Source organism: Silurus meridionalis, chromosome 18, assembly GCF_014805685.1.
Source record: "Silurus meridionalis isolate SWU-2019-XX chromosome 18, ASM1480568v1, whole genome shotgun sequence".
Taxonomy (NCBI): Eukaryota; Metazoa; Chordata; class Actinopteri; order Siluriformes; family Siluridae; genus Silurus; species Silurus meridionalis.
Window position 1 is genome coordinate 3,480,717 of NC_060901.1, and position 9,494 is coordinate 3,490,210.

General features: G+C 45.9%; 1 protein-coding gene across 4 annotated transcripts in view; it reads right to left on the minus strand.

Moving 5' to 3' along the window:
• Positions 1-9,189, minus strand: part of wnk1b (WNK lysine deficient protein kinase 1b) — a 76,202-nt gene extending 67,013 nt beyond the window's left edge. Inside the window, exons 1-2 of one of the 4 annotated variants that reach the window (XM_046872558.1) lie at positions 8,487-9,189; positions 5,481-6,626 (exon numbers count right to left, since the gene is read on the minus strand). In XM_046872558.1, coding sequence (XP_046728514.1) covers positions 5,481-6,212 — 732 coding nt within the window. In that variant the 5' untranslated portion in view covers positions 6,213-6,626; positions 8,487-9,189. The remainder of the gene's footprint in view (positions 1-5,480; positions 6,627-8,486) is intronic. The other 3 variants (XM_046872560.1, XM_046872559.1, XM_046872561.1) reach the window with 3 other exon arrangements.
• Between the last annotated feature and the right edge of the window lie 305 nt (positions 9,190-9,494).

The following is a 9,494-nucleotide window of genomic DNA, read 5'->3' on the forward strand; positions in this document are numbered from 1 at the left end:
TCGGACGTTCTCGCGTGCACCACCTGACTCCCACGAACCGATACGCCCCCCCTTTTCCGACGTGACCCGCGCTGCGAAACCGATATGCACAAAGGTTTTTATGCGTCTAGATATATCTCTTTCATCGTCTGCGGACCGTATAATTGATTAGCTGTGTGAACATCCCATTCCACAGTATACGCCTGGGAAAATCAGGTGTCCCCAAAAACCCTCAACAAGAAGATTTGTTTTAAAGGGGAATTTCGAGTTGCTCCGCCTTTCCGCAGAAACACGAAGCAGCAACCGATCGGCAGAAGATAAACGAGAGACGCCGAGGGTACGATCGTGCCGGAAAACCAATACCGCGTTCCGTTGTGTAATCTTTTATTTTTACGCTTTAGATTGCGTATCGGCTGTGCACCTGCGCGGTGTGACGATGACACAGAGAAAAAGAAAGTGGAAAAGGAATCGAGTTCGCTGGAAATGCAGAAAGATTTCTGAAGAGTAACATCTTGGCTGATACCATCGTGCCTTTTTCCGTTAACGTTTACGCTCCACCAAACTCAAACAAACATAATTGTGTGGGCCTCTGGATATAACGCATGATGATGATGATATAACAGTGGTGACGTGAAGAACGCTGATGATTTCTTCCTCGTGGCACCTGTTAGCGGGTGGATTTATTTATTAAGGCAGCACGTTTTGTCCTCGAAGGTGACGTGTCAGAAGCAGGAAAAATGGGCAAAAGTAAGGCTCTGGATTAGGTGGGAGCCACCGGGGGTCTTCAGGGGGGGAGAACGCTAATCCGAAACAGATCGATGACGAGGATGAAGGTGTACATTTTATGAAAGATGACTCGCCAGAACCCTTCCTGGAAGTTCTCATGGAAAATTTGCTGCTGCAGCAGCAGTCGCCCTTGACCTTGTGAGCACTTGTGGAGGAAATATGCTGACCCAGGAGGTTGGCGTGACCATCGAGCATGCGCGTGGTCATGAGGGTAGAGAAATGGGTGCAGCTGCTGGCGATGGTACGTTCCTCTCGACATTCCTGACCATTCTCGCTGGCCCACATCGCTACTCCGTACACCGTGCTCCAATTCTGACTGCGCACTTCAGTGACTATGGACGATATTTTTGGCTCATGGAGATAAAAGGACGAGGAAGAAAAGGCCCTTGAAGAGAGAACATTTTTCCGTGCGGGATTTTTTTTTCCGACGATCAGCGTTCACATTTATCTTGTTCAATAGGGTTGAGGTCAGTGCAGCTCTCCAGCAGGAGATCTTCCCCTCTCCAATACCATGTGAAGCAGATCTTCATGCGCATGCTAGAACAGGTTTGGGTCTCCTAGTCAGGTGTTCCGATTCTTTTTTTTTTTTCTTCTTTCCAGAAAACCGTTAAAGCTGGAGGGCTTGAGCTGTTATCATTAGTGTGCCACGTGACCGCAATCACGTGTAACCTGTATGTGGTAAGAAAGTGTGTTTAAACTCGAGCTAATGCGTTTGGATTGGTTTAAACAGGACGCAGCTGCGAGAGCTTCCTGAAGCATCAGTTTCTCCGGGGAAAACGTGGTGTATACGCTCCAGACGCGAGTCCCTTGGGGAGGTGATCGCTTATTAGTTAAGGCATCTGAAGGTCATGAGTACAAATCCCAGCCACGTAAAGCCGCCTTCTCATGGGCCCTTGAGCAAGGCCCTTAACCCTAACGGCTGGGAACAAATGCCCCCGAGATGCAGGAGTATGAATGTGATGAAAAAGGGAGTTACAGGGCAATGAGGACTGACTGATGAGGAAGTAAAAGTCGTCCTGGCCTTGTTCGAGTCTTGTCTACATCCAAGTTACTTTTAGAGGAGTGAGTGTCCTAGTTTTCCCTCCTCCGTAGCTTTAAAGGGAAAAAAAACAAAAACAAAAAAAACCCACTCTCCGCTGTGTGATGTAACAGCCTGAGACAGAGAGACGAACCCGAAGCTCACCCTGCACCAGGCCTGCTTGATACACAGTCCAGGCTATAAAAAAAAAAAAAACGTGTGGCGTTGTTTATAAAAGTGCGACTTTACTCGAAATAGACTTGACATTTCACATAAAAGGGACTGCTGTAGATCAAATTAGACAAGACGCATTCCTTCATGGCGAACGCGCATCGTCGCGGGGTTGAAGAGAGAGAGAGAGAGAGAGAGAGAGAGAGAGAGAGAACGAACGTCTCCTTCTATCTCTCTGGAATACCCAAGACTGCAGGAGGCGTTGGAATGAAGGTAGAATTATGAGAACGAGATCGGATGAGAAGAAAGAGAAAGGTGAAGGAGGCTGCGGTTTAGAGAGAGAGAGAGAGAGAGAGAGAGAGAGAAGAAGACTCGGAGGAAGTGAAAGCTTTGATTGGAAGGAAATGTTGAGTAAAATCGAAATCATGTTGAGTAGAAGTTCTCAGTCAGCGTTTTTTTCACATGGAGCATCACCCCCAAAAAAAATAAAAAGCGAGACCGATTTCTTTTTCTCGTTTTTGTTCGTCGTGATTTTATGAAACGGGTTGCAGCCTGGAAAAAACACGCGGGTCAACATCGAGCAGAAAAACAACATTTGAAAACCTCTGTTTGACCTTTTCTGCTTGGTTTGAATCGTCTGAACAAAAGCCGAGCGCTGAAAAGGAAAAAAAAAGAAGTGCGGTTAGATAAAGTCGACGGCCCCTGCACCCTCTCTCTTTCTTTTTTGTCTATTTAGCGAGCAGAGGCCCTTACGAACGATTGACATCCTGCTACAGGAATCCCGGGAATGTGGGAGCGACATATAACAGCACCTAAAAAAAAAAAAAAAAAAAAAAAAACAACATAGGCTGGTGAAAAGGGGGGAGGGGTCTTCAAAAACAGTAAGTGGTTGTTTAGTCGGTTGGTGCAGAAACCCGTCCTTCAAACAGCTTAACATCTGTATTTGGATTGTTAACGGATTTGTGACGCGGCTTGTGTGGAAATTAGACCCCTGTTCAGGAATCGATCCTGCACTAAGTTCGAGATAAGACTTAAAGGACTCGTGCTGAAGTTTAAACCTGAGGCCCGAAAAAGCGTCGTTGATCAGATTTGCAAATTTTAAAACGCTTGTCTGCTTGTAAGACTGAAACTCTGAGTGGGTGAGCGGAATAAGAAACGTAGAACATGACTAAATTACTATCGTCCCGTTATGACCCCCCCTCCCCCCAACAGGACAGATTAAACACCGAACCGGAGTCGCCATGGAAACGTGCGAGCCTTCAGAGCGCCTTCGTCGTACGTTTACGAGCAAGAAGAAGAGTCGTGGAGCGTGAGCCAAAGATAGAGCAAGTCCTGGCAAGTATTTCAGAGACGGATGCAGAAAACTACAAAAAGGTTACACATTCTTGTCGAGGGAGTAGCGGCTGCTTTACGTTAGCGGAGAGGTATTTAGGTTCGTTTTGGGATTTGGGGAAAAAAAAAAAAAAAAAGAAGGCGGGGGAGGTGTCCTATAACGCTCCAGAACGCTGATGAAGTGAGTAGTTGGGCATGTGTCCAGTGTGTACTGTCAAGTTCCAGCGGAGTTGGTCTCATCTCTCGTCCTCCTCCACTGCGCTCTAAACCGAAATTCTAACCGTAGAACGTCAGGGAGAGATTCCCAGAGAGCCGTCTTCATTAACGGGATTCGAATTACACCACGTTCTACATCCGGTCACTGAACACCTGAGCAAGCACACCTGGAAATCCCATTTCTTACCATATATATTACCAAAAACTATTCCCCCTTCAGCTAACATCTGGCTTTTTTTTTTGGAAGCTTTGCTGCCATTTATTCCTGAGGTTCTTTGGTGCTTCACTCAAAACGCTCACTACTAGAACTCGGGATCGTGACTCTTCCTCCGAGTCCTGAGTCTCGAGTCTAGGAAGGACAATCACGCAAATGAAGGAAATGCGGTCACTCCGATTGTCTTCCTTTTCCGGAAAGAAAAAAAAAGTGACGACAATTAAACGGGAAACAGCCGAGCTCCGAAAGAGATCCGAAGCTGCTTGTGTTTCTTCCTCAGCCTTTTGATTCACATCCTTTATTTTACTCGCATGGCACCACCTTTGACTACACCACTCGGGCAGAAACCTTACATTCCTACATGATGCTCAATCTCCTGTTACACTCATGTGTGGTATTTCAAACGGCAACGCAGAAAAAACACGTATGGAGCACCGACGACTAGGATGTGGTTCTTCCACAAATTGTTACCACCGAGCTGTAGGCAGACAATCGAATAGGATGTGGTAGAATGATACATTTCCTTCACTTGATCTGGGAGAACCTGTTCCAGCATGGCGATGCCCCTGTTATGCTGTAGATGGGTTGGAGTGGAAGATCTCCTGCTGAACGTGATGAATGTGAGCAGGGAAAGGGAATTAAAAGGTGGGATGGGATGAATAAAAAAAAAAGAGGAGAAGGGGAAGATGGAGGATGAGTGGAGTGTAAGAGGAGAGGTAGGAGTAAGCAAATGAGATCGAACGTGGAACGAGATGTTCAGGTGTCCACAAACTTTTGGCAATATAGCACGTTTCAAATCTGCTGATGAATGAAATAGGATTGAATGATAAATACTAATCGCAATAAGATCCCAAAATACACAACATCTACTGGTCCCAGAAGATCTACAGATCGATCCTCCTCCGTTATTAATAAAAATCCTGTGAAGAACAACATTTGTTTCTAGAAGAAATTAAAATTCTGCGAAAATACTTCTGGGGGAAAAGTAAATAACCCGATTCCTGGAAAAGCCGCCTCGTGGTGAAGGAAATCAATAAATAAAAACATTTCCCAGAATTAATATTTTTAATTGAGACTCAAATCGTCGGTTTGTGTGGTGTTTTGTTCTCCGATTGTGGGAAAATGGGATGTTTATATGGAGAATTGTAGCAAAAAAACGGAAACAAAAATAATAATAATAAATTGAAAAACTTATTTTATCCGAGCCTCCTTTACTGACACACACACACACACACACACACACACACACACACACACACACACACACACACAGCTCTTCAAACTCATGGTGGCCGAACCCCCTGCTGCACCCAATTGACCTCCGACCCCCCGAGGACACTCAGGGTCCTGCTCTGAATACAGGATTGATTTATCTGAGAACGCACCCCCCACCGTCTCGGGCTGAGAGAGAGCGAACGTGCCAACTTGCATGCACGTGTCGCTGCCATCTAGGCCCCTTAAAGCTAAACTGAACCCTGTGACGTGTGCTGCAGGGTTCGTCCTCCACCCCACCCCCCCCCCCCCCCGCCTCCTCCTCCTTCTTCTTCTCAAGGCCTGGCTGTGGAAACACTCGACAGGAATTTATTTTGTTTGCTTTCTTAACTCAGAGTCAGAATCGCACTCCTGCGCTATAAAAGCCGTACCTGTATGACCGAACGTGACCTCGGAATCACGCTCGAGAAAAGCGGGAAAATATTACATCTTTAAATCAACCTTCTTCTTTAGAAGAGTCTCTCAGCATGCATTAAGGTCTTTCCTTCTTACCTGGAGCTCGCACCAAGCTACCTCCACGGTCGTCTCGGTGTCCAAGCCTTTGTAGACGGTTTTAAAAGAGCCTCGTCCGATCTCGATGTCGAACTTGAGGAAGCGTCCGTCCGGCGATGTCCCGACGGCTTTGGTCTCCACCTCCTCGTCCTCTCGCTCCTTCTTCTCCGCCTCCCTTTGCTCCGCTTCCACACGAGCCTTCGCCAGCTCCTTTTCCTCCTCGCATTTCTCCGCGGCCTCGCCTTCCTTTTCCGGGACGCTCGTCGCCTCGGGTTTCGCGGCTACGGCGACGATCTCGCTCCGAATCCGAGGAACGAGGAACGCTTCCCGTGCGCATGGGATCTGCTCGACTTTTCCGTCGGCGCTCCCGGTGTCGGGGCTTTCGGCCGCGTCGTCCGCGCGCTCCTCCACTACGACGGCCGTACGGACCTCCGGAACTCCGCCGGGATCCGAGCTGGAACCCGAAGGGCGCGTCGACGACTCGTGGTCCGGGAGAGACGCAGGGATGCAGGCTTTGCTCGGGAGGTCCAGCGCAGTGACGTTCGAGTCGCAAATGACGCTGCGGCGGAAAAAACGGTGCTCCGCCGTTTTGAGATCTTTGTCCATGGTGTGGCGCCGATGGCGGACCTCGACGCCCAGCTTTTCGCCGAGCATGGAATCAGAGCCTGAACCATTCACATTTTTGGGTGGAGGAGCCAAAAACTCCGTGCCGTTATTAGGATTATGGGACATTTTCACACAACAACAAAAAAAAAATCAAAAAATAAATAAATGACAATATAAGGATTAAATCCGAAAAAATGTAAACGTCTGGGAGATAAAATAAAAAGGTTCTCAGGAGAGCCTCGTAGTGTTTGGCGTGGTCCTTATAAACGGTTATAGATGCGCTCCGTAGGGCCCGAGCCCGGAAGAGGAGGAGTTCTTTTATAAACGTAAAAGAACAGGATGCGGTCACGGATCGGCGAGCGCGTGCGGCAACAGGCGAGAAGTCTCACGTCCACACCATCCATGATCCTGTAGCCGAGCGGTGAGAGTCCACGCTGAGCATGAGGAACCGCAGGAACGAAGCGCTGAGAAGAGCCTTTTTATTTTCCTGTATTTCCTTCTCCTTTAATGGATCAACAGACAAACTCGGGTCTGGAGTCACTGTTGAGAGAGGAGATGCAGAGAAAATATTTAGAGAGGGGGAAAGAGAAGAAAAAAAAAAAAGACGGGCGATCGTGAGGAGCGAGTACATGCTGTGTTTTCAAAAGTATTGGGACACCCGACTATCACATCTATCGCTATCCCTGTGCGCTTTTACTTTACCGTGTCTGATTGAGCACGGATTAATTCTATGCGCTATGCTCTGGTGTCCACAAACTTTTGACCATCTACTTAAGGAGATTGATCGGAGTCGAGTTTCTGCTCCAATATCTCCACTACTTGTGTGTAAAATGATATCTGGAAGCTCTTTTTTGGTTTTGAAGGATTTAACGCAGTCCATCTCGGATCGTTTGAGACGTTTTTGGCAGCGAACATGCGCTCGGTCAGATATGTCCACTAACAGCTCAGCGGTTTGGCATGTGGCTCCGCAGAAGGAAGAGGAAATGCGAGAGGGGAAAAAAAAAATATACAAAAAACACTCAGTGACCTGTTTTAGCAGGTTTATGGAGATTCATCACAATTTTCCATGTGACAATCTCTCAAACACACACACACACACACACACACACACACACACACACACACACACACACACGTTATAACCAGATCCTGCGTGCAACAAAAACAAACAAAACATACTTTATTCTAGTGAGAAGAGTAGTCCTAGAGGAGATGTTCTACATGCTTTTGCTTTCAACTATTTTTAAATAAATAAATAAAGAAGTGCATTAATTGATTACCTGATTAATTAATCAATTAATTAATTAAGGCTGTATACATTTATAAAGAAAAAGTCCTCAAGGCTCGGACGTTAATTGCTTAACCGAATTAACCATTATGTACGCAAAATTATGCCTACTATTATGTAGGCAAAAGTATTGGCACACCTGACTATGCTGTGTGTGTGGCTCAAATTTTTACATTTTCTCTCTTTTTTTTTTTTTTTTTTTAGGAGACCCAAACCATTAGCAGCATGACAATGCCACTTCACTTTGTGCACAAAGCCACCTTCATGAAGATAATGCTTTACATGGGAAGGAAGTGTGAAAAAATTAAATCTGGCCTGCTATAGATCTACAACCCTTTTTTTTGTTTGTTTTTAGATGAAGTGAAACTCTTAAATGCATCCCCAAGCCTCCTCCCTTCTTCAACCTCACCTACATCAGTAGCTGCAATACATTGAGCACTGACACTGTTATTTATTCCAGAAAATTAGCCAATTCTTGCACAGGAATCACGAAGACACCCAATCATCGCTTTTCATAAAGCGCGTAAGAGCGTCCTCAACCAATCATCACTCAGGAGGCGGGACGTAAGCAAAACGGGTGGGGATTTTAAAACTTGAAATAAAAAGACGCTGTATTCGTGCACGTGATGAACCCGAGCCAATCCGTGAGCGCGAATCTGTAACGGACAGCACGATCAGCCAATCCGAAATGAGGAGGCGGGGTTTTCGTGTTTCAGAAAGCGGATAGGATTGGATAAAACAGATGTATAACGCTGCAGTACTTTGTGGATGTTGATGAGGAGGATGTTACTGGTGCTGTGGCCTCCTCGGAGAAACAGCTAACTACTTCTAAAAGACGTAGATTACAATATATATAGGAAAAATAAAATAAAATGAGATGAAAAAATAAAAAGTTTCAAGAGAGCAAGATAAAGAATCAGGAAGTGCATTGTTGGAGATAATGCCATGCGTACTAAAGGAGGAGTGAGACCGAGAACCTGGGTGATCAGCAATGCCAACACCAGCTGATCTCTCTCTCTCTCCTACCATGAACACACACACACACACACACACACACACACACACACATTTCCAATCTTATCAGCAATGGTGAATCAGATTAAAGAGCTTACCTTACGTCCCAGGCCCATGCTTCTTCTTCTTCTTCTCCTTAGTCTTCTCAGACACCAGACCAAGCAGCGTGTCGAGCGAAATAAAATAACGTGAAGAAGGAACACGCGCGCGCGCGCACACACACAAACACACACACGTGCACGCGCACAAGCAAGGAGGGGAGGGGGTGTTCTAGCTCTCTGTATCGCAAGTCATAAATAATAACCAGAATAATTATCTCAGCATGGCGACCTGCGACCTTGTGCACATCTCCTCCGATGGTCCAAATCCGTGTTTATTATTATAATGCTGATAATAATAATAAAGGATTATATATATATATATGGCTGCTCCGCTCTCCGGTTCCTCAGGCTTGTTCGCGTTAAATCCGTATCAAGGTAATAACAAAACAAAAAAACATCCAAACGCAGTCCTGATGGTGTTCAAAAGAAGAAATTGGGATTTAATTCGTAATAGTGATAATAGCAATTTTAAAAATCAAAAAAAAAAAAAAACACACTCTCCGGTTCCTCACTCGGTCTCCCACTGACGGCGTGCACGCGCTTTGAGATGTCGTGTCGCGCGCGTGTCCATGCAGAAAACGATGAGGTAAAGATACAGTAGAGAGAGGTGTGTGTGTGTGTGTGTGTGTTCGGTTCAATATCACCCTCTCAGCCTTCTTCTTCTTCTTCTTCTGCTGCTGCTTCTTCTGTCACGTTAGAGAGCCGAGCAGGAATCGACCCGCCCACCAAACAAAGCTGCAGTGCCCCAACATGACCGACAGAGGCCGCTGTTCACACAGCAGGCCTAGAGAAAAAAAAAACGGGCCTCATTCGCGTCAAACTACTTACCATTTCACTATTATTACAATTTTCGTTTTATTTATTATAAACAAACATTGCTTCGACCTGATTGTCCTTTTTGGGTTTAAAAATATATATCTAAAACATATAGAAAATAATGCCACCTTCTCTCTCTTTCACTCTGTAGCTAATCAGCACTCAACGAATTCTGAGCACTGATTGGCT